This window comes from Trachypithecus francoisi, unplaced genomic scaffold, assembly GCF_009764315.1.
Source record: "Trachypithecus francoisi isolate TF-2019V2 unplaced genomic scaffold, Tfra_2.0 Lachesis_group20, whole genome shotgun sequence".
Classification (NCBI taxonomy): domain Eukaryota; kingdom Metazoa; phylum Chordata; class Mammalia; order Primates; family Cercopithecidae; genus Trachypithecus; species Trachypithecus francoisi.
The window spans coordinates 21,223,759-21,247,923 of record NW_022681466.1 but is presented as its reverse complement, the minus strand read 5'-3'; the positions used below and the strand labels follow the sequence as shown (position 1 = coordinate 21,247,923).

Genomic DNA, 24,165 nt, shown 5'->3' with positions numbered 1-24,165 from the left:
AGCTCAGAGGAGGAAAAATATTTATCAGACAAGTCCTGCCTTTGGAGGTATGTACAGGCACTGACACCAGAACAGGCCAGTGAATAAACTCGGCACCAAACAGGCCATCAGAATAGGGAGCCCTACACGGTAAATGTGGCCGCGCATAGCAAGCTCGCCCAGGGAAAGCTGGGCCGCAGGTTGGGGTAAAGCCCTTGATGCAGGCTGTAACATGTTTTGATGCAGAAGTTATTGGTTCTGAGCAGAAAGGGCAAGGTAAGAGAGCAAAGCCTAAAAATGCAGTTCCCCCTTGAGTTCTTTTCTCTCCTCTTATTTTACTTCCTTCCCATGATAACATGCCCGAAGGGCTGAGAGCCGCTATACTGTGTTTAACAGATGGAGAGAACACCTTCTTTAGGCTTTCAGAGCTACAGAAGCCAGGGCTAAAATGCCAACTCTATAGCCATGAGGATCAGCCTTTTTTTTTTTTTTTTTTTTTGAGACGGAGTCTCGCTCTGTTATCCAGGCTGGAGAGCAGTGGCGCTATCTGAGCTTACTGCAACCTCTGCCTCCCAGGTTCAAGTGATTCTTGTGTCTCAGCTTCCTGAGTAGCTGGGATACAGGCAAGTGCCACCACACCCAGCTAATTTTTTGTATTTTTAGTAGAGACAGTTTCATTATGTTGGCCAGGCTGGTCTCAAACTCCTGACTCAGGTGATCCACCTGCCTCAGGCTCCCAAAGTGCTGGGATTACAGGTATGAGCCACCATACCTGGCTGAGGACCAGCTTGAGTCTAGGGACCCTGGAATGCAGCAGCTCCAGTCTTGACTTTACTTAACCTGTGTCATATGCAGGGGCTTTAGGTGGCCAGGAGCAGGGGATCTGGCTGCCTGGCCATCTTCAGGTCGGGAGGCTCTGAGACTGCTACAGAGCAGACCATTGACAGCCTGTAACTGAGTCCAAATTCATTCTGCTTGCTGCGTGACAGCCAATACATTGAGAGACAAGGAGTTGGAGCAAGGAAAGGTATTTTATTTCGGAGAGCCAGCAAACCAAGAAGATGGTGGACTAATGTCCTAAAGAACTGTCTTAAAATTATGTGGGTTTTGCCTTGTCTTTTCTGTTTAGGTCAGGGGGAAAGGAAGGGGCTGACAACCGCAGACATCTGGACACCAGCAAGGGTCCCGGGGGGGTTTGCGGAACTTCTTTGTCGTTGGCTAACAGTCTCTCATGTGACAACAGCCAAACCTCCTCGTTCCTATAAATCTTTAACAAAAATAGTTAGCTGTTTACATGCTTCCCCTTTAATCCCAGAGTTAATTTTGCAAATGGCATGGTTGCTGTTTTTGCGTTTTATCTCAGTGCTCTAAAGTTATCCTAGCCTAGGTGCAGGAATAGGTAAAGGCCCCTTAAACAAAAATGGAGTTAGTTATGTTAGTTCTTCTGCTGTTTCATGGTTACAAGACCCAGAAGAGAACCCTTGCATCAAAACAGGATGAGATTAGGTTATTGTTCCTATAAAAAATCCATGTGGTTGTTTTTTGGCCCCCTCTTCAATATCTGGGGCGTGCTGACGAAGCGAGCAGCAGCTCTGGAGCCATAAACCACCATCTCATCTCAGCCCAGGGCATGCTGGGAAAGGCCAGGAAAAGTCACTTCTCTTCTTTGCTTTAACTGTCTTTTCTGTGGTCTCAAAGTCTTCACAAGGGAGACCTGGTGTTCTCAGCACTGCTCAGCCTCCATGAAGCCCTCCTTCTCATGGCCCGAGGGCTCCACCTCTGCATAGGTGGAATGGTCGGGGTGGCTGCGAAACTTCATGGCTGGCCAGTGGTGAGGTCTACGCTGCAGAAGGCACAGAGGCAAAGTCAGCGGGCATGCCCCCACCATGGGGCCTGCGCGACAGAGCCAACCAAGACTCTCTCTTACAAGGGCCCTGGGGCACTTGGGGCCTACCAGGAGCCACACAACTGACCTTCAGGAACCCTCTCCCTAAAATGTTCCCTGCTGTGATCCCCCAACCACTGGGAAACCTGCCTGAAGCTAGAGTGTGGAAGGAGGACACTTTATCTTTCACTGCGTGGTCTGTAGAACTCATAGCTAAAAGGTTCAGCAATACACCAAGTGGAGACCTGGGAATGCAATGTGAGGAAGTGGCTCAGAGATGGCTGGAATGATGCCTGGGGATCTGGAAATGCCAAGATAACCCTCCAAGGTAGCACAGGGTCCACATCAGAGTCAACAGGGGGCTTATTAAAATACAGATTCTGGCCTGTGCAGTGGCTCATGCCTGTGATCCCAGCACTTTGGGAGGCCAGGAGCGCAAGACCAGCCTGGCCAACATGGTGAAACCCCGTCTCTACTAAAAATACAAAAATTAGCTGGGTGTAGTGGCACGTGCCTGTAGTCCAACTACTCAGTAGTAGTCCCAACTACTCAGAAGGTTGAGGCACCAGAATTGCTTGAACCCCAGGGGCAGAGGCTGCAGTAAGCCAAGATTGTGCCACTGCACTCCAGCCTTGGTGACAGAGTGAGACTCTTTCTCAAAAATAAATAAATAAAATGCTAATTCCTGGGCCTGCCTTAGACCTGCCCTGTCAGAATCCCTGTGGCCTGGGGATCTGCAGTTCCCAGGTGTTAACCCAGGTAGGCTAAGACTTCAGATTGGCTAAGCCTCCTAAGAAACTGGGGAAATAGGGCCAGGCACGGTGGCTCACACCTGTAATCCCAGCACTTTGGGAGGCTGAGACAGGTGGATCAGGAGGTCAGGAGTTCAAGGCCAGCCTGGCCAAGATGCTGAAACCCCCGTCTCTACTAAAAATACAAAAATTAACCAGGTGTGGTGGCACGTGCCTGTAATCCCAGCTACTCAGGAGGCTGAGGCAGGAGAATCGCTTGAACCCGGTTGGCAGAGGTTGCAGTGAGCCGAGATTACGCCACTGCACTCTAGCCTGGGTGGCAGAGCAAGACTACATCTCAAAAAAAAGAAAAAGAAAAAGAAATTGGGGGAACGACCTAGGCCTGTGGGTAATGAGGCTGGTGGGCTCGTGACCCACGTGGAGGAGACTAAGGTCACAGAAGCACCACTGCTGCACCCTGTGGGGAACTTGTAAGAAGCCAGAAGTGGAGGATTGGGGGCAGGAGCTGCTGAGCTCTGTGGCCCCAAGTGAAGGAGGCTGAGCCTCACATCCCATGCTGCCCCTCAGGCTGGCTCTTCAGAATTGAGACATTCAAAACTTAGCATCCTCAATTAAAGCTCCCAGAGGGCAGCTCTTATCATTATTTTGCTTGTCTATTTCATTTTTATTTTAGAGATGGGGTCTCCTCTATCACCCAAGTTGGAGTGCAGTGGTATGATCAGGGCTCACTGCAGCCTCAAACCACTGGGTTCAAGGGATCCTCCCACCTCAGCTTCCCAAGTGGCTGGGACCACAGGTGCGTGCCACCATGCTGGGATAATTTTTAAAATTTTTGTAGAGACGGAGTCTCGCTCTGTTGCTCAGGTTAGTCTCTAAACTCCTGTGCTCAAGTAATCCTGCCTCGGTTTCTCAAAGTGCTAGGATCTTAGGAAGGAGCCACTGCACGTGCCCCTCAATTTTAACCTTAAAGGCAGGTATCAGTAGGCAAAAGAGGCAGAGACCCTGGTTCCATCATGGCTTTGAGTAAGAACTGAGCCTGGCATTTGGGCATGAGAGACCATAAATCACTAGAGATAGGCTGCACAGCCACTAGATGGGCACTGTGTGGCACTGTGGCCTTCTTTCTTTCCTCCGGGGATTCTTTTCTGATTTCACGAATGGGGGAACAAAAGCAGAGGGGTTGTTCCACAGGACAGGAGGGCCGAGGGAGTTCTGAGGTGCTGATTTCTCAGGGTGCAGGACTTAATGGGGGCCAGCTATATTGAAATGTATCAGGATGGGGTGGATGAGGTCTTCTCAGGTATGTGGCAGGGGAGAGGGAGAAAGGGAGATTCAGGGAACGAATGGCCCAGGAGACGCTGATGCAGAAGCAGATGGCAGCCAGCCCTACGGCCACAGATGACACGGACCTCAATGAAGAAGAGCGCAGCGTTGGATGTGGGGTGGCCATTGATGTAAATTCCAGCCAGGATGATGGCCGCCACGAGGAGGACTGCCAGCACAATGCCCACGATGGTGCCCAGGTGCACAGGGGTGCCCTTTGTCTTGGGGGACAGGTTGTTCTGAAGGCCTGTGGAGAGATCATTAGGGCAGGCAGGGGCTGCATGGGAGCAGGGAAGGTGGAACCATGGGGTCTTGGGTTCTAACAAAGTCTCAGAGATGAAAGCCGACAGAGCCTTTGGGTCCACGTATCAAATACAGGAAGAGGTTGGGTGGGAGTTGGAATCATTATGAGTAAGGCATTCATGTTGTGCTTGACACCATCTGGGTAGTTTTCCAAAATCACCTAAAAGTTGCCCCAAATGTCTAACAAGGATCATAAGAGTAGTTCTCTCTGATATCTGTGCCACTACATAAGTGCTATTAAGGAATTCACAAAGGGCATCTGAGGGTTAAGAGTTTGGGATCTGAAATCTGGCTGCCTGGGTTGAAATCTATGCTCTGCCACTTACTAGCTGTGTGGCCTTGTGCAAATTATATAACCTTTCTGTGTCTTCATTATCACTTCTGTTGAACAAGGATAATAATACCCACCTAATGAGGTTATTGTGAAGGTTAAAATGAGATGATTCATGTCAAGCACTGAGGACCATGTCTCCCATTTTGGATGACTTCAATAAGTATTAGCTATATTATGATGGCAAATGACCATAGTTTTTCCTATCACTGTCCACTTCCAGATTGTGACCTCTTGGAGGGCAAGGATGATGTCTTATTCAACTCTGTGTCCTCAGCTCTTAGAAAAACTGGCAGGGGCTGGCCACGGTGGCTCACTCCTCTAATCCCAGTACTTTGGGAGGCCAAGGCAGGTGGATCACCTGAGGTCAGGATTTCAAGACCAGCCTGGCCAACATGGTGAAACCTCATCTCTTCTAAAAATACAAAAATTAGCCAGGCATGGTGGCACACGCCTGTAGTCCCAGCTACTCAGGAGGCTGAGGCAGGAGAATAGCTTGAACCTAGGAGGCGGAGGTTGCAGTGAGCTGAGATCCTGACACTGCACTCCAGCATGGGCAACAGAGTGCGACTCCATCTCGAACCAAACAAAAAAACTGGCAGGCCTGTCAGAGAAGCTCAAAGAAAGTATATGGAATGATGTAGGTCCTCTGGAAGCTAATAAGCTAACAGGCACTCTCTGAGAACATCCTAGGCATTTGAAATACGTCCCAGGGGGAGAGAGTATTTTCCACAGAGCTGGAAGCTCAACCCCTTTTGTGCATGACTGAGGTAATGGAAATAACAGAGAGGTTAAGTGATTTCCCCACAGACACACAAATTCCGTGCCCACCACTAAAAAACCTAGTTGCCTGACACTACCTGGGGTGGCTATTTGCCTCTTTACCCTATCCTAAAGGAATGTAGAGATAATGAGGTAGAGAAGACAGATGAGCAGGCTGGCAACGAAAATGTTGCATTCTTCCTACACAGTTAGTGGGTGGGTTGGAAGGCAACTAGGGGTGGCGAGTTTTAATGGGATGTTGCATGCACTCAAAATCATTGTCCTCCCCATCCCATTTGCTCTGCTCTGCACTGCACTCTGTAAGCAGAGGACACCCAGGAGAGAAACTATCCTGGGGCATTCCAGGGCATGGCTAGAGCGTCTGTCTGCCAACAGGTGGGAGGACTGAGATGAAATGCCCCAGGTGAACCTCCCCTGACCTGGATGGCAATCAGCCCGCAGCCTGCAGCGGCTCTGATGATTTGATGATAAGGGCTTCTGCTGATGAGCACATGGTGCAGAGTGAGGGGATTATGGCCCAACCACCCCCACAACACACACACACACACACACACACACACACACACACACTCTCACACCCACTGCCTATGGAGGAGCAGTGGCTCCATCTCTGCTGGGGGACACCATCACACTGTGCTGCACTAATAATCTTTCCTCTCCTGCTGGAAGCCCAGATGCCAATCTCCAGCCCCTGGAGTTGGAAGGCACTTTCATCTCTACTCTTGCACAGGTTGCAACAAAGGCCTGAGCTGGCTCTGGGCAAAGGGCAGGGGAGGTGGGGGCAGCTCCCACCCTCAGAAAGGAGATTATCCTTCTAGGTAATCCTAGGAGGCTGCAGGGAGTCCCACCTTCTGGCACCCTGCAAAAATTGTAGTGGACCATTTTATGTCCCCTGCCAGCCTGAGTGAGGAAAGAAGCTGCTCTCCATCCCTCGCTGACTGTGAGCCCATGGGGATGGGAGGGGATGGCCACAGGCCCCACCCATGCCTGCCCTGGCTCAGTCCTTCCCCTCCTCCCACTCCTTTCTGGGCAGTGAATATTCAAGGGCAGAGAGCCAGGAGAAGAACCACAGGAGGTTCATGGCTGAGATGAGAAATGTTGGGTAGACATGTTCCTTCAATCTAGGGCACCTGTACCTAGAAGCACCCCTGCCTTCCCACCCAGCAGAAGGCCTGGGATGCTCAGGCTGCAGTTGCTCTCTCCACACTCATAAAAATAGTGCAGGCAACTGCTGCACCCTCTTCTGGGGTGGGTCCAAGAGGCGCTGGGTCTGACGCTGAGGGCAGGTAGTTCTGTACTCACCATCTCCTCCTGCAAAGGGATTCAACTTGGTGTCATCTTCAAAGAGAGAGGACAGAAGGAGCGAGATTAGTGGACTCATAATGGCCTTTGTCACTCCGAATCCAGATGGGACTTTAGGGAGGTTCAGCCCAAACTTTCATTTTAGAGGTAAGGAAACTGAGGCTCAGAGAGGGGAGGAGACTTGCTCAACATCACACAGCAATTGAGTGTAGCTGGAGGGTGGGGAGTATATGAGCGGGGGCTGGTGAGAGATGAGGCTGGGAGTGGAGGGCCGGCTGCCAGGAGAGCAATAGGAGGCTGTGCACGTTCTTCTGCGGGGCAATAGAGAGCTGAGTATGGGTTTGAAGAGGGACTGTATGTGTCACAAGATGAGATCAGCTTGGAGACTCCCTGGGACTGCAGTGTGCAGGAGACAGTCCCAACCCACTTTTTGTCTATACCTCGAGACCTGTCGCCTGTGGCTTTCTAAGTAAGTTTCAAGGGTCCACCCTTCCTATGGTTCCTTCCCATGCAGATTTTTATGGGGAAAGAAAAGCAAGAGTTTCATGTCAGGAGAATGCTGTAAATGACTGAAGATTCTTGCCTGAAGCACCTGAACTTTATTTATCTATCTATCTATCTATCTATCTATCTATCTATCTATCTATCTATCTATCTATCTATAGAGAGAGGTCTTGCTCTATCACATGGTCTGAAGTGCAGTGGTACAATCCCAGCTCACTGCAGCCCCGACCTCCTGAATTCAAGTGACCATCCCACCTCAGCCTCCCAAGTAGCTGCACCTGGCTAATTAACAAAGATTTTTTTGAGATGAGGTCTCACTGTGTTGCCCAGGCTGGTCTCCAACTCCTGGGCTCAAGCAATCCTCTTACCTCAGCCTCTCAAAGCACTGGGGTTACAGGCGAAAGCCACCTCACCTGGCCTACCAAGGTATTTAAACATAACTTTGAATCTATTTTGTTACTGCAGATTGAAAATAATGAATTGATTCATCAAAACTAAGCAAAGTAACTTAAATATCACTGGGAAAATTAACTTGATTTGAATCAACTTGTTGCAAATCTAGACCACTGAAAATCAGTTACAGCCCAGTCTGCACCTACCACTGGCAGACAAAAGGACACAGTGCCGCCCACTGCCAGTCCCTCCCAGAGCGACTGAAGGTGATCACACTGTGCCAACAGAGCCTCCCTCCCACTCACCAAGGGCTGCTTCCCAGCTGCCATCTTGCTGGGGCTCCATGTCATGTACATTGGTTCCTGAGTTAATGAATCACATGAGAACTCACGCAGGAAGCAATGCATGCAATGTTGATCAAATGAGTGGTCATTTTCTGTTGTTAGTTGTCACTCTTGTGGCTATCAAGGTGTTCTGTTCTGTTGCTTGTAAGATAAGCCCTTTGGCACATAGTTGTTCTGGGTGAGTGCCTGTCTCTCTTTGGAATAAAATGCATGGGCTTTGTGACAGCTACTTGCCACTCAGAGGTCTTCTGGTTCATTTAAGTGAGTAGCGTTTGATTGCGAGTGAACAGCTCTTAAATCTAGCCCCCATGTCTCCCACTCCTCCTGCCCTGCTGCTTTCTACCTCTGTCCTGCCCAGGCAGGCCCCTGCTGGGTCCCTTTGTTCACATCTCCCTGTTGGAGCCTGTACCCTCATAGAATGGTCAGGAAAGACTCTATTCCACGCCTACCTCTGCAAGTCTCCCTGTGTGGGCTGTAACCACACAGGCAGGAGAGTGACTCAAGCTGTCCTGCCAAGATGCCTTGCAACTTGGGCATGTCGGGGGAAGTCATCATTAAAAATGTTTTTTCTTATAAACCAGGCACAATGGCACGTACCTGCAGCTACTCAGTAGGTTGAGGCGGGAGGATCCTTGAGCCCAGGAGTTCAAGTCCAGCCTGGGTAACATAGCAAGATCCCGTACCACCCTCCAAAAAGTTTTTTCTCTTACAGGTGTAACTTCAGAATCTTTGCCACCTCTTCCAGGACTGGAAGGACATAGAGCCCTAACTGTCTTCACTTTTTACTCTAATGAATGTTTTCTGCTGGGAACAATTACACAAAACATAGAAGTGAGACCCATTCCTGAGCTGGCAGGGGATGTACACAGATAATAAAACTGGCAAACAGAACTCACCACCACTGTAGGACAGAGGACCTATGTGGTGGGCTGTAGGACAGCCCAGGGGGCTCAGTAATAACAAGTCAGAATTTAGGCTTGGCCCCCAAGCGGCGTGCCCTGGGCTCCCCATGCCACCACAGCCCCCCTTCTAGCCTCTGACACTGTGGCTCCACCAGATACTGTCTGGCTAAACCCTCTGGATGGGGCAGGGTGTGTTTGCAGCCCTCCTGGCCCAGTGCTGGGCTCAGAACATGCCCTCAGTAAGCCTAGGGGGTTAACTGGGGTTAACTAAGCAGGGACTACCTCCTTGTAAGAGGAGCTTTCTTTGACTGGAAGGTTACCCCTGGACTCAGTCACCAATTCCCCAAAGGGCAAAGTTTCTTTCTGCTTCTTTTTTTTTTCTTTTCTTTTTACTTTCTTTCTTTTTCTTTTTTTGAGACAGTGTTTTTTGAGACAGGCTAGAGTGCAGTGGCACAATCATAGCTCACTGCAGCCTCAACCTCCCAGGCTCAGGCGATCCTCCCACCTCAGCTTCCTGAGTAGCTGGAATTACACATGAGTGCCACCACGCCCGGCTAATTTTTTATTTTTGGTAGAGACATAGTTTTGCCATGTTGCCCAGGCTGGTCTTGAACTCCCGAGCTCAAGTGATCCATCTGCCTGAGCCTCCCGAAGTGTTGGGATTACAGGCGTGAGCCTCCTCTCCCAGCCTCTACTTCTTTTTCACTGAATCCCCTGCAGCACCACCACGTGCTCTGCTCTCAGTGCCAGCTCGTTATTCCGGAGCAACTTCAGAGTAATGGGAGCTGTCGGAATCTGCCTCACTTTCCCACATTTTGCTACTCTACCCTGACCCTGAATTCACATAGAGCCTTTTCCATTTCTTTCAGCACCAAGAGAGGCAATGGGGTTGAGGGGAAAGATCTCTGCTTTTGGAGCTAGATAAAACCTGACTCTATCCCTTCTTGGCTGTGTGACCTTGGGAAAGTCATCTGCCTCTCTGAGCCTTAGTGTCTCCTTTATAAAACAGGGATATAACAGTGTCAAGATCCAGGATTGTTGGGAGGACTGAATATTAATTTACGTGCCACTTTAGCACCCTACTGGGCATAGAGTTGGTCCCCCAAAATGCTGGTGCTTTCTATCATTCATTCATTCTCCTCCACAACGTCCCCCCAGCCAGGTCCATGGGTCCCTGCCCTTGTTCTCTAGTTTTCTAGGAAAGGCAGGGGACACAACAGGCTTGGTGGCTCACGCCTGTAATCCCAGCACTTTGGGAGGCCGAGGTGGGTGGATCACAAGGTCAGGAGTTTGAGACCAGCCTGGCCAACATGGCGAAACCCCGTCTCTACTAAAAATACAAAAATTAGCTGGGTGTGGTGGTGTGCGCCTGTAGCCCCAGCTACTTGGGAGTCTGAGGTGGGAGAATTGCTTGCACCTGGGAGGCAGAGGTTGCAGTGAGCCAAGATTGTACCACTGCACTCCAGCCTAGGTGACAGAGCAAGACTAGGTCTAAAGAAAAAAGAGAGGGGACACTGTGGAAAGAACATCTCACCACTTACCCCTCACATAACCTTGAATAACCTACTTTGCCGCTTTACGAGCCTCTTTCTTTATCTATAAGAAAGGACTGTGGGCCAGGCATGGGGGCTTAGGTCTATAATCCCGGCACTTTTAGAGGTTGAGACAGGAGGATCACCTGAGCCCAGAAGTTTGAGATCAGCCTGGGCAACATAGTGAGACCTCATCTCTACAAAAAAATTTTTAAAAATTAGCCAGGTATGGACATGCCTGCAGTCCCAGCTGCTTGGGAGGCTGAGGTGGGAGGATTGCTTGAGCCCAGGAGCTGGGGGCTGCAGTGAGCCATGATCACACCACTGTACTCCAGCCTGGGCAACAGTGAGACCCTGTCTTAAAAAAAGAAAATTCCTAACATAGGGTTAGAGGGGGAAGAAAATAGTGGCTGAATAATGTTTTAAAATATTAACTTTTTTCTTCTTTCCTTTCCTTCTTACCATTATTCCTTTCAAGCAGATATTTGGTTCAGGGGAGGCTATAAAGAATCCACAATTCTTTCAGTCTTAGCCTAAGGGGAAGGGACTTTCAAAGCTGGATGCGGGGTTTTGTTTTGTTTTGTTTTGTTTTGAGACAGGGTCTTACCCTGCCACCCAGGCTGGAGTGCAGTGGCATGATCTTGGCTCACTGCAACCTCTACCTCCCAGGTTCAAGCAATTCTCCTGTCTCACCCTCCTGAGTAGCTGGGACTACAGGCGCCCACCACCAAGCCTGACTAATTTTTGTATTTTTTTTTTTTTTTTTTTTGAGATGGAGTCTAGCTCTGTTGCCCAGGCTGGAGTGCAGTGGCATAATCTCGGCTCACTGCAACCTCCGCCTCCCAGGTTCAAGCAATTCTCCTGCCTCAGCCTCCCAAGTAGCTGGGATTACAGGCACCCACCACCGCGCTCAGTTAATTTTTGTATTTTTAGTAGAGATGGGGTTTCACTGTGTTGGCCAGGCTGGTCTCAAACTCCTGACCTCATGATACGCCCACCTCGGCCTCCCAAAGTGCTGGGTTTACAAGCGTGAGCCACCGCACCCAGCCAATTTTTGTATTTTTAGTAGAGATGGGGTTTTACCATGTTGGCCAGGCTGGTCTCGAACCCAGTGATTCGCCTACCTCAGCCTCCCAAAGTGCTGGGATTACAGGTATGAGCCACTGTGCCTGGCTGAGATGCAGGGTATTGAAAAAGGATAAAGGAGAGGAATGTCTCAGACATAGCTACAGAATCCTGGAGGGGGCATGGAAGAAAGGGAAGAGATTTGAGGCCTAGGACCAGAGGAGCCTGCACAAGGCTTTCTGGGACACTGCCTGGTGCATTCAGGGGGATGGACCTCTGGCAGCTTTAACCAAGACCCCCAGGCCTCCAGGTAGCAGGGAAGCCCCTGGACAGCCAGACCTGAATAGTCAGGGTGGATGGACAGCTGAGGTGGAATTCCCCATCCATCACTCCAGGAGCAGGGAAGCCCCTGGACGGCCAGACCTGAATAGTCAGGGTGGATGGACAGCTGAGGTGGAATTCCCCATCCATCACTCCAGGGCCTGAAAGTGAGAAGCCAGGGGAACTTACAGAAACACAAGGCAGCCTTTCTCTCACACCTGAGTGTATAGATTGAGTTCATATCTGCTACAGGGATGAGCCTTTTCAGCTTCTGTGAGGACTGCTATTAAGATTAGCTGAGATAAGTTATATAAAATACCTGGCACTGGGCTGGGATATTAATATTTCCCCGCTTCACAGTGAATTCTGTCTGTAGCCCTGATGTGGGCCCGCACAGTGGTTAGAGCACAAGAGTAGAGCTCAAGTTCTGAATCTGGCTCTACTTCTCACCAGCAAGTGACCTCAACTGTCTGCACTTCAGGCCCCCTTAGCTATAAAAGGATGGGGCAGTTCCCATCCCATAAGATCATCGCTGTCAGGGAGAGAGAGGGGCCCCAGAGGGGTAGCTCTCCTTCCTGGCCTCCTCTCTGCTCCCCACCTGGGCTCAGGACTTACCTTCTGTGGTGAGGCTGTCGATGAAGAGGGAGGAGGAGGTAGTGGTGAGGTCTCCACCATCGGGGCTGAGGGAAGTGTCAGGGGAGGCCGAGGTGTGGTGCTCATCCTGGAAGTCCTCGCACGTCCTGCCCTCTGCCTGCAGGAGAGAGCCAGTGCTGTGTCCCGAATGCATTTACACCTTTCCCTTCATCCTGAAAGCATCTTATCTTACACGGCAATTTATCTGTCAGCTGCTTCAAATCCTCCCTCAAGGAAGGAGCTGAGATGCCAATCTTAAATAAATAGAGCAAATCTGAATGGTCACCAACAGCTAACTTCAGAAGTAGGAGGCTGGACAGGATGTTTTTTTAAGCCCAGACTCAGACTAATAAATAGACCGTGGTGAGTGCATGGCCATGGGGTCTGGAGAGTTGATATTTAAATGCTGGGCCCATCACCTTCTAGCTGTGAGATGCAGGCCAATTCATTAAACTTCTCTGAGCCCCCGTTTTCCCCTCTGATCAATGGGGGCAATGGCCCCAGCTTCTGGGGCAGCCTAAATAAGAGCGAGGGTAGGGCAACTCACATTCACGTGCTTGGCACATGTAGTATGCTTGCTTTGCAAGAAGAGATAAAGGGAGGGGGCAAAAAAGAAAAAAAAAGAGGGCACAGATGAATAGACTCATCTGTGTTAGTCTATGGTGTGAGAATAGGATGCTTTCCATCCAGAATCAGTGTTGAGTGTACTGGAAAATTCTTTCAGCGAGAAGGAACCTGGATGGGATTATAAAAAGGAGATGCCCGGAATCACCCTCCTTACTCCCAGAATGACTGCCTTCCTTAAAAGTCAGAGGACCAGAGGCTCAGCAAGTGCGTCATTAATGTCAGCAGGTGCACAGTCTTCCAGAGGAGCCAGCAGTGGCTGAGGCCATGCCTAACATTCCCTCTGCATGCACCAAAAGAATTCCTTGAGAGCTGCCCACTTAAGGCCAAGGCATCAGAATGCTCGTCTCAGAGACCCACAGAGCTCTCTGAAACCTTCCAAAGTGGGTCTGATTGTCTCAGGGCAGTCTGGAAAAGAAATCTCAGAGAGAGGGGAGGATATTGCCAAGAGCTAATGCCCCCTTGAGAGGAGTTTGCAGGAACGGGCTCTACCGGTCTCCCTTTTATTCCCCACCACCTGGCACAGGAGTTGCAGCCGATACCTATGCTTCTCACCTCCTGTGCACAGCCATAGTCCATCCATTCCTGGCGATAGCGGTCAAAGCCACTGGAGCATCTGCAGGAGGACCAAAAGATCAGAGGTATGATGGGATCGACAAAGAAGCCCTCCCCTTTCACTGTTCAGTAACAGCTCTCTGCTGATAGTGAGAAGAGGAGCTAAGGTCCCCAGGCTGAGGTAGTCAAGCACTCCTGTTCCCTCTACTTCCCTGGAAGATGAAGGTATTTGTGGCATCCCTGCCTTCCTTCTGACCCAGCTCCCCAGGACCAAGGCGTCATCTGCCCACGTGAGTAGGTGTAGGGGCTAGCAGGACTGCATGAGCTCCAGTGATCCTCAAGGTCGTCTTGACTGTGAGCTGCCATGACACTGCTGAGAATCCAGGCAATTCACATACGTGTTTTCATCCTGGTTGTTGAGGGGCCTAAACTTGGGAAGGAGAGTGGGGCTAAAGGTAGGCATCAGCAGATTTAGTCAACACCTCCCATGTGATCATTCAAGGGCAGAAATGATGATCTTGCCAGAGGCTGGGAGAGATTTACAACTGGCTGACAAGGGTCTCCAGAGAGGGCATTGGGCAGCTCAGCTGGGCTGGAAGACACCAAGCACCCCTGTAGGGAAAGGATGGGGGCATGATGATGCACCAGAGAATGCTCTCCATGGATCATTCCCAACTTTTCGTTCTTTACTCTTTGGTGCTAGGGGAACCCACCAAGCCCTACTCAAGCCCAGGGACATCTGCATAGGAAGAATAACATCATGAACCACCAGTGCCGAGAAGGAACTCTCAGCAGGTTAACTGCACCAGCACCCACTGAAGTTCAGTGAGGCCAAGGGCCAAGGCTTGCCAAGAGCTGTCAGTCTTTCCTTCTACAGATGCCTCTGGGCTCTGAGCTGCTCCTCCTGCAGCAGGGATGGCTGAACTGAGCCAGCCACACTCTCCTTCTGTCAGGCCCTCTATGCCCACTACTTTGGGGGATGGAGGATTAGGAAGGCTATTGGAGGCTGAGAACTAAAGTTTCTTTTAGGGCTGGGTGTGGTGGCTCATGCCTGTAATCCCAACGTTTTGAGAGGCTGAGGCAGGAGGATTGCTGGAGCCCAGGAATTTAAGGCTATAGTGAGCTATGATGGCACCACTGCACTCCAGCCTGGGTGACAGAGCAAGACCCTGTCGCTTAAAAACAAAAACAAAAACAAACAAGCAAAAAAAGTTCTTTTAGACCATGCTAACTGATTCTTTAAAAGATTGAGCCTTTGGTATGGGTTTATGACTCCCATTTCTGGAGCTAATCCTGGAATTAACGTTACCCTTAGACTCCAGACTGGGCCATGGCGGGGCCGGGGGGGGGCACCTGCCATGAGAGATGAAATTGTTTAAATCCATTCCAGCCCAAGAGCAAGGAGGAAAGCTCTGGGAGGCTGTGAAAGGCAGACTGGGTGGAGGGGAGGGGAGCAGAGAACCATGCGGGGACTGACTGCAGCTGTTGGCAGACAGACCATGTCAGCTGGCCCTGCCCTCCGGGTTTGTGGGGACATGGGTTCAGCTCTCAGTTGCAGCTGAGGCTTCAGAGAGCTTGTAAGAAAGGACAGTATGCAGGAGTGAGCCCAGGCCCATGGGGCGCCTGGGGATGAGATGATTTCCAGCTCGCACCAGCCGAGCTCCCCCGGGTGGAGTTTCTCTGTGCTCCTCTTTGCTGACACAACCCCTGCAGATGCACACAATCAGAGGCCTTGCCCTTCCCCCAGCCTGACCAACCTCCTGGTGTTGAGGAGGGCCCAACCCTCATTAAACTCATGGTCTCTGAATTTGGGCGTATGCTTTAAATGGGGGTTGCATTGATGGGAGGGTCTGGCTGTCATCTGACCCATTTTGCAGTTCTTATGGCTCAGCGCTTGTGAAAGCTGAGTCATGTGGTGGCAGGCAGCCCCAGGATCCCAGGGCTCATCTGGAGGCCATCTCTCCATCGCAGAGACCATGGTTCTCAAATTTGAAAGGTACAAGAGGGACAACTTCAAAAATCAGATTCCTGGGATCCTGGTCCCAGAGGATCATATTCAGTGGGATGGGGCCCAGGAATCTGCATTTTACAAGCCATCCAGGTATAAGGAGAGCCTCACAGTCTGCAGACTACTCTGCAATGCTCTGCTCCAGGAAGAACCAACCTGGGGTCTATCCTAGGTATTCTTTCTGAGGCTCTGTGAGTATCATGCAAAGGACGCTGAATGCTTTGTCAAAATGCTTCTTGATAGCCTGGGTACGGTGACTCACACCTGTAATCCCAGCATTTTGGGAGGCTGAGGAGGACAGATCACATGAACCCAAGAGTTCAAGACCAGCTTGGCTAACAAATTGAGACCCCATCTCTACAAAATATTAGAAAAATGGCCGGGTGTGGTGGTATGCACCTGTGGTTTTAACTACAGGGGAGACTGAGGCAGGAGGATTGCTTGAGCCAGGAGGTTGAGGCCACAGTGAGCTGTGATTGCACCACTGCACCCCAGCCTGGATGACAGAGCAAGACCCTGTCTCAAAACAAAACAAAACAAAAACTGTTCGAGGAGTTTAAATAACAGTGTGTTTGTTCCCACAGCTTCCTGAGTCACATGACCCCAGCCCATTTTACAGGGTAAACAATCTGAGGCTCCCAAGAGAGTGAATGAAAGCACAGCTGGTGGGAAGAACACCTGGGAGACCTGATGGACACAGCCCATCCCCTCAGGGCCCAGAGCCATGTCCTGTGTGCTAGGCAGGCTGCCTATAAAGGCGAGAACTTCTACACTTGCAGCAGGATACTGGAAAGGAGCAAAGGAATCCTGGAATTAATGTTACCCTTAGACTCCAGAGTGGGCCATGGCGCGGAGGCAAAGGAAATCATTGGGGCCAGGGGCAGCGGTTCACGCCTGTAATCCCAACACTTTGGAAGGCCGAGACAGGTGGATTACCTGAGGTCAGGTGTTTGAGACAAGCCTGGCCAACATGGTGAAACCCCGTCTCTACTAAAAAAATACAAAAAATTTAGCTGGGTGTGGCGGTGTGTGCCTGTAATCCCAGCTACTCAGGAGGCTGAGGCCGGAGAACCGCTTGAACCCGGGAGGTGAAGGTTGCAGTGAGCCGAGATCGCACCATTGTACTCTAGCCTGGGCAACAAAAGCAAAACTCTGTTTCAAAAAAAGAAAGAAAGAAAGAAAGAAAGAAGGAAGGAAGGAAGGAAAGGAAGGAAGGAAGGAAGGAAGGAAGGAAGGAAGGAAGGAAGGAAGGAAAAGAGAGAGAGAGAGAGGAGAGAGAGAGGCACTGGAAAGGAGCATTGGAAAGGGGCAGCACGACAGCTGCACGGGAACTCAGAGACTATAATTTAGCAATTTTCGAGATTGCCTTAAAAGCTCTTGGAGTTCATAGGGCTTCCCACTCTCATGAGAACTCTAGTCCCCAAGGAAATCTTTTCCTTTCCCCTCCTCATGTCATTTATTTATCTTGGACAGGGAATAGAGCTTGAATTCTGAGTCTAATCTGTGAGGAAATGATTTCAGAACAAGGAGTGGAAGAGGAGATGGATTTAAGAACTTTTATCACTGAAACTGAATCTCACCCAGAACTTTCTGAGCTTCTAAAAGCAAGCAAACACAGCTTTTTAGCTCCCCCAACTTTCCATGGATGCCTTAGTCCACACCCCTGGTCTTCAGAAAAATCCCTTGCAGCCCAAGAAAGATCTTGAGGTGGTGTTTTGGGGTCATGGGTCTTTGGACCAGACTTTGTGTGTGAACTGGCAGTTCTGACACTTGTTTGCAGATGAGGCATGATGTTAAAATGCAGCTTCCTGGGTTCTCTCCCAGAGATCCTAATACAGAGGGTCTGGGATGGGTCCCAGGAATCTGTGTGTTTAACTGGAGCCTGAGGTCTGATGCCCATAGCTGTGGACCACTCTGAGAAGCCCTGTTCCAGGATGAACCCTCCCCTCCTGGGTGTGAGGAGGGAGCCAGAGCAGTTGGAATCCCTAAATGGTCTTCCAGAAGCCCCCAGGCCATATTCTTGTCCTAAGAATCAAAGTGGCACTGGCCAGAGATACTCTAATGTTGGCCGACTGTGGGCATTGAGGCTGGGAGCGGGGCTGTACCACCCTCTTCCCCTCGTCCACGGTCGGCCAGTGGGAGTCAGTGGGTAACCCTGGGCACAAACCTCTGGAGGACATGGCACCAGCTGCAGTTGAAGGACAGGTCCGAGGACATGCAGGCGTCACAGCTCCTATGCTGCAGGCAGGCTGCAAGAGAGAAGGCAGTGGCCATTCAGCACTGAGCCTCTCCATGGGCTCCAAAGGGTGCAACTCTGAATTCCTGGTATTTACAGAACTGTGGGGCCCCTGACTTCAAGGGGACCTTTGAGGTCATTAATGCCACCTCCCTTGGTCCAGACCAGCCCCAATTCCTAACTTCTTTTTTTTCTCTTTTCTTTTCTTTCTTTCTTTTTTTTTTTTTTAAAGGATGAGGTCTCGCTGTGTTGCCCAGGCTGGCGTGCAATGACCTGATCATGGCTCACTATAGCCTCGAACTCTTGGGCTCAAGCAATCCTTCTGCCTCAGCCTCCCCGCCCTCCTTCCCTCCCTCACTTCCTCCCTCCCTAGCTTCCTTCCTTCTCACCAGAAGGTCAGGCCCTAAACTGGGTGCTGGGGATTCAGCAGTGAGACCTAGTCCCTGCCTTCTTAGGGCTTAGACTCATATGGGGAGACAGACGCTAAACAGATAATCAAAAATCACTACAGAATTAGAATTGTCATGAGGTCTATGAAGGCAAATCACAAGGTGCTGTAAGCAATTCTCCTGCCTCGGCCTCCGGAGTAGCTGGGATTACAGGTGCCCACCACCACACCCGGCTACTTCCAGGTGTGTATCCCACAAAGGGTTGAAAGGGATTTTTTTTTTGTTTTGTTTATTTATTTTTTTATTTTTTATTGTTTATTTTTATTTTTTTCTTTTTGTTTTTAGTTTTTAGAAAGGGATTTTTTAAAGGTCAGAGGATACAAAGTAGCAGGTATGTAGGATGAACAAGGCTAGAATCTACTGTATAACACGAGGACTGTAGTAATAAAATTGTACTGTATGTGGAGTTCATGCTAAATGAGTAGATTTTAGATGCTCTTGCCACAAGAACAAAAAATCTAGGTAACTGTGAGATGATGGATATGCTAATTGCTTCATAATGGTAAACTTCTCACTGTCTATATGCATCCCATAGCATTATGTTATATACCTGAAATATGTACAGTAATAGTTATTGTTTTAAAAGATGCTCTGGTTGCCCCCCAGTGCTTGCTGGGGGCACTCACTGCCCACTCCTGATGTTCGGTCCATGGGGAGAGAACAGCTCTCCTGGGGGAGAAGAAGTCAAGGCAGAAAGGTCCCGTGTGCAGAGCCAGGAGGGGAACGGCCCAGACATGGTCCAAGCAGCAGCCAGAACTGCTACCAGGCTGTGTAGAGCGAAGGGGCTGGAATTAGTAGGAATGAAGAGGGAGCGACATCTGGGGCCCAGCCTGGGCAGGACAGAGCCAGAGAGCAGAGAGATTAGTGGGACCAGGTTGCTGGAGGGTGCGTGAACCCTTCTGGCACAGGTCAGGCAGGGGAGCAGCAGGGCAGGGGGTGCAGTAGGCATGGGGGCTGGATTTAAGAGCTGTTCACTTGCAATCCAGTGCTACTCAGTTTAATGAACCAGATGACCTCTGAGTGGCAAGTAGCTGTCACAAAGCCCATGCATTTTATTCCAAAGAGAGACAGGCACTCACCCAGAACAACTGTGTGCAGAAGGGCTTATCTTACAAGCAACAGAACACCTTGATAGCCACAAGAGTGACAACTAACAACAGAAAATGACCACTCATTTGATCAACATTGCATGCATTGCTTCCTGCGTGAGTTCTCACGTGATCCATTAACTCAGGAGCCAATGTACGTGACGTGGAGCCCCAGCAAGATGGCAGCTGGGAACCAGCCCTTGGTGAATGGGAGAGAGGCTGTGTGGGGACAGTGTGACCACCTTCAGTCACTCTGGGAGAGACTGGTAGTGGGTGGCACTGTGTCCTTTTGTGTGCCATGGTGTTGAAGGCCCTGGGAGAGTGGATGGAAAGAGCCATGGGCAGGAAAGAAGCAGGGGCTGCCCTGTGCAGGAGGATGAGCACTCTCTGGCTGTTCTGTTCCCTGTGTATCCAGGAACAGTGCCTGGCACATGGTATGTTGAATCAATATATAAGTGCTCTTGTTATCCCCATTTTATGGAGGAGGGAACTGAGGCTTGGAGAGAGTCGTGGAGCTGAGAGTGAGAGGTCTGGGTTTGAATCAAGGTCTGTTTGAGCATACAGTTCGAGCTCTTAGCCTTGAGGTCTCACTGTGGGTTTCCCCTGCCCTTGCCTCAGTTCTCACTCCCACCCCAGGCCACTTTTTTATGGGTCTGTCCTAGAAGAGGGACCAGGAGGGACCAGCCACAGAATACGACGGCTTGGAGATAAGCCACTCACCCCTCTGAAGTAACGTGGACAAGTCCTTCCCTCACCCAAATGGCAAGGGAGAAGCCGGGGATGCAGAGAGTTCTCTCTTTATCTGGCCTCCCAGGGACCCAAATCACAGCCTTGATAGCATTACCCCTCCTTCGCCAGCTGCATCCAGTAGGGAACCCTGCCCTTGCCTCTCCCAGTGACTTTGAAGGCTCCTTAAAAGACTCCAGCCGCCGGGCGCGGTGGCTCAAGCCTGTAATCCCAGCACTTTGGGAGGCCGAGACAGGTGGATCACGAGGTCAGGAGATCGAGACCATCCTGGCTAACACTGTGAAACCCCGTCTCTACTAAAAAATACAAAAAACTAGCGGGGCGAGGTGGTGGGCGCCCATAGTCCAGCTACTCGGGAGGCTGAGGCAGGGGAATGGCGTGAACCCTGGGAGGCGGAGCTTGCAGTGAGGTGAGATCCAGCCACTGCGCTCCAGCCTGGGCAACAGAGCGAGACTCCATCTTAAAAAAAAAAAAAAAGACTCCAGCCAAACCAGCCACAGAGAAACTCCTGGGATCCTCCTGGGGTTTCATAACACCTACCAACCTTTATTTCTCATCAGCATTTCAGATGGCCCGAATGCTATTAAATGCTTACAAAATTCACCGGAGGGGTGAGAAGTGCCTTAAATGTACAGTGTCCCAGAAACACATTCCCAGAACATTTCCACTGCTTCCGCCCAAGCAGTCAGTCCTGCCCTTGGATGTCCTTGCTTCTAAATGCAGTTTTATCCACATCATAGAGCCTGAGGTTTGCTCTCACCAGTCCTAGAGGAACCCTGGCTCTCAGGCTCTGGGCCTTCTGCCCCGATGGAGAGTGATAGGGTTGGGGTATGGCTGTGGCCTCTACAGTGTCCCAGCCTTGTGACCCTCCAGTGTCTGGGTCCTTCCTGTTCTCCAGGGAAAGACACCTGCTGAGCCCTGTCTGAGATGTGGCCTAGCACTCAAGAAGATCCTCTCTCCTTCTCTTCCTCTTGTTTCTCCATCCCCTGCTCTCAGAACCTCCAAGGAAGAGGAAGCAGGAGTAAAGAGAGGCAAGAAATGCCACTGAAGACCAGGCATGGTTGCTCATGCCTGTAATTAATTCCAACACTGAGCACGGTGACTCATGCCTGAAATCCCAAAACTGAGGGTGGTGGCTCACACCTGTAATCCCAGCACTTTGTGAGGCCAAGGCAGGTGGATCAGTTGAGGCCAGGAGTTCAAAACCAGCCTGGCCAACAGAGTGAAACCCCATCCCTACTAAAAATACAAAAATTAGCCCGGCATGGTGGCGGGTGCCTGTAATCCCAGCCACTTGGGGGGCTGAGGCAGAAGAATCACTTGAACTTGGGAGGTAGAGGTTGCAGTGAGCTGAGATCACACCACTGCACTCCAGCCTGGGCAACAGAGTGAGACTCTGTCTCAAAAAAAAAAAAAAAAAGAAGAAGAAGAAGAAGAAATGCCACTGAGGCAGGGAGAAGGCCATGGCTTCAGCAGGAAGCTGGGGGCACCACAAGATGGGAAAGGAAATGAAAACCTTCATAAAACAAGAAGGGGCCAGGCACGGTGGCTCACGCCTATAATCCCAGCAATTTGGGAGGCCAAGACGGGTAGATCACGAGGTCAGGAGATTGAGACCATCCTGGCTAACATGGTGAAGCCCCGTCTCTACTAAAAATACAAAAAATTAGCCAGGCGTGGTGGCGGGTACCTGTAGTCCCAGCTACTTGGGAGGCTGAGGCAGGAGAATGGCGTGAACCTGGGAGGCGGAGCTTGCAGTGAGCTGAGATGCGCCACTGCACTCCAGCCTGGGTGACAGAGTGAGACTCTGTCTCAAAAAAAAAAAAAAAAAAACAAGAAGGATGATGCTGTCCTCCTTGTCCTCCTTCCCGCGTTCTCAGCTGTCCCAGCTCCATCCCAAAGAGCATCCACCATGGATCCTGTGGGCTCCACAACAGCAGGTGGGGCCTCAGCCATGGCTGCCTTCAGCATGGGTGAGTGGGGTGCAGAGGGCCAGGGCCCCATGATTTATGGAGGCCACCTGCTAAATCCCTCCATCACCTCCTGTAAGGAGAATACAGTGACAGACTGGGGCCCATCCAGTTCCTGGATCACCTTTTCTAGGGGCTGTCTACGTGTTCTCTAAGGTACAGCTTTGCTGGGTTTCAGTTATGTGGGAATAATAATAGCTGTCCTAGATCAAGCCCTCACCCACCCCAGGCTGGAATGGACCCGTCAGTGTCAGAGCTACGGCCAACGTGCTCAACTCCACCTAGGTGGTTCTCACCCTTACCCTATCTCTGGGAGGGGGTGGCATCAGGCCCGGGTTACAAAAGATAGATGGAGGCCCTGAAAAGTTAGATGGCTGCACAAAACAGGAGTCAGTCATGGGCCTGGGACCTGATGCCCGTCTGCTTGACTCCAGAGCTCTTTCCGAGATGGTGGAATGACCCCTACTCACTTGGCAATGGGGTGAACTCCACGGCCGACATGCTGGTGATCTTGCTGGGGTCCAGCTCTATGCGGTGGTATTCAAAGATGCTCCTTCGCCGAGATTCTGAAACAGAGGCAGAGCCTGTTGTCAGGAGCATGTCACAGGCAGAGGGCATCGAGGCCTCTTCCCAGACAGCCTGACAGGTCAGCCTGCTGCCACTGAAGGCAGTAAGTGCACCCAGCAGCCTGGGATGATGTTGGTGCTGCTGGAGACAGGGACAGGTGTGGACCTGGAGAGGAGAGTATCGTGGTGTGAGGCTAAGTGACTCAACGCAGAGACCTGGCTGCTCCAGGGGGCAGAACAAAGGGGATCCCGTGCTTGCTTCCCCTTGCCTCTGCACCTTCACAACTGCTATTCTCCTGACCCAAGATGTTCTTCCGCCTCTTGTTCCTGTCTAGCTCATCCTTGCAGATCCAGCTCGAGGGCCACTTCCCCTGAGCAGCCCTCCTTGGCCAGCTCCCTCCTTTCCTCAACTCAGGCCAGGTGCCCCCTGTCCCACTGCACTCACCACACTGTGTGGACACGAGGGTCTATTTGGAGGCTGGGGATGTGTGAGACCATGATCATCTGGTCCTGAACCTCACGGAGTGCTCTGTGAATGTCTGCAGATGGACAGGCTGACTTTTGCATGTTGCTGTCCACCATCCACCTCACCCCTTCTGGACAAATGCCCCAGCAAGGCTCAGGGCTTGGAGCCAGGCTCAAGTCCTACTTCGGTCCCTGCAGAAACTTCTCACAGGACCTCAGAGTCAGGAGACCCAAGTTCATTCTAGTTCTGCTCACGACTTGCTGGATAACCTTAGGCAAGTCATTTGGACCTCCGTTTCTTGTCTGTGGGGTAGAAAGACAGAAACACCTGCCACAACACCCTTGGGAGGAAAAAGCTGGGATTGTAGATGAAAAGGCTTCTTTTAAAATGGCAATCTGAGGCCGGGCGCGGTGGCTCAAGCCTGTAATCCCAGCACTTTGGGAGGCCGAGACGGGTGGATCACGAGGTCAGGAGATCGAGACCATCCTGGCTAACACGGTGAAACCCCGTCTCTACAAAAAATACAAAAAACTAGCCGGGCGAGGTGGCGGGCGCCTGTAGTCCCAGCTACTCCGGAGGCTGAGGCGGGGAATGGCGTGAACCCGGGAGGCGGAGCTTGCAGTGAGCTGAGATCCAGCCACTGCACTCCAGCCTGGGTGACAGAGCAAGACTCTGTCTCAAAAAAAAAAAAAAAAAAAATGGCAATCTGAGGTGCTCTGATACTTCTCTCTAGGCCACGATACCCACCCAGGAACCATGACTTGGGATTGGTTCTCTTCAACTTTGAAAGGCAGGCAGCCCAGCCGGGTGTGGGGGCTCGCGCCTGTAATCCCAGCACTTTGGGAGGCTGAGGCAGGTGGGTCACTTGAAGTCAGGAGTTCAAGGCCAGCCTGGCCAATGGGGTTTTTAGCAGAAACCCTGTCTCTACTAAAAATACAAAAATTAGCTGGGTGTGGTAGCACATGCCTGTAATCCCAGCTACTTGAGAGGCTGAGGCAGGAGAATCGCTTGAACCCGGGAGGCAGAGGTTGCAGTCAGCTGAGGTTGTGCTACTGCACTCCAGCCTGGGTGACAAGAGCGAGACTCTGAAAAAAAAAGAAAGAG

General features: G+C 50.9%; 1 protein-coding gene across 4 annotated transcripts in view; it reads right to left on the bottom strand.

The window, feature by feature from the left end:
* Positions 1-991: 991 nt before the first annotated feature.
* PLXDC1 (plexin domain containing 1) overlaps positions 992-24,165 on the bottom strand; it is a 90,095-nt gene continuing 66,921 nt past the window's right edge. Inside the window, exons 8-14 of one of the 4 annotated variants that reach the window (XM_033183222.1) lie at positions 22,500-22,595; positions 17,707-17,788; positions 13,532-13,592; positions 12,335-12,470; positions 6,659-6,694; positions 4,026-4,186; positions 992-1,822 (exon numbers count right to left, since the gene is read on the bottom strand). In XM_033183222.1, the coding sequence (XP_033039113.1) occupies positions 1,703-1,822; positions 4,026-4,186; positions 6,659-6,694; positions 12,335-12,470; positions 13,532-13,592; positions 17,707-17,788; positions 22,500-22,595 (692 nt within the window). In that variant the 3' untranslated portion in view covers positions 992-1,702. Of the gene's footprint in view, positions 1,823-4,025; positions 4,187-6,658; positions 6,695-7,524; positions 7,918-12,334; positions 12,471-13,531; positions 13,593-17,706; positions 17,789-22,499; positions 22,596-24,165 lie in introns of those variants that run through there. The other 3 variants (XM_033183224.1, XM_033183223.1, XM_033183225.1) reach the window with 3 other exon arrangements.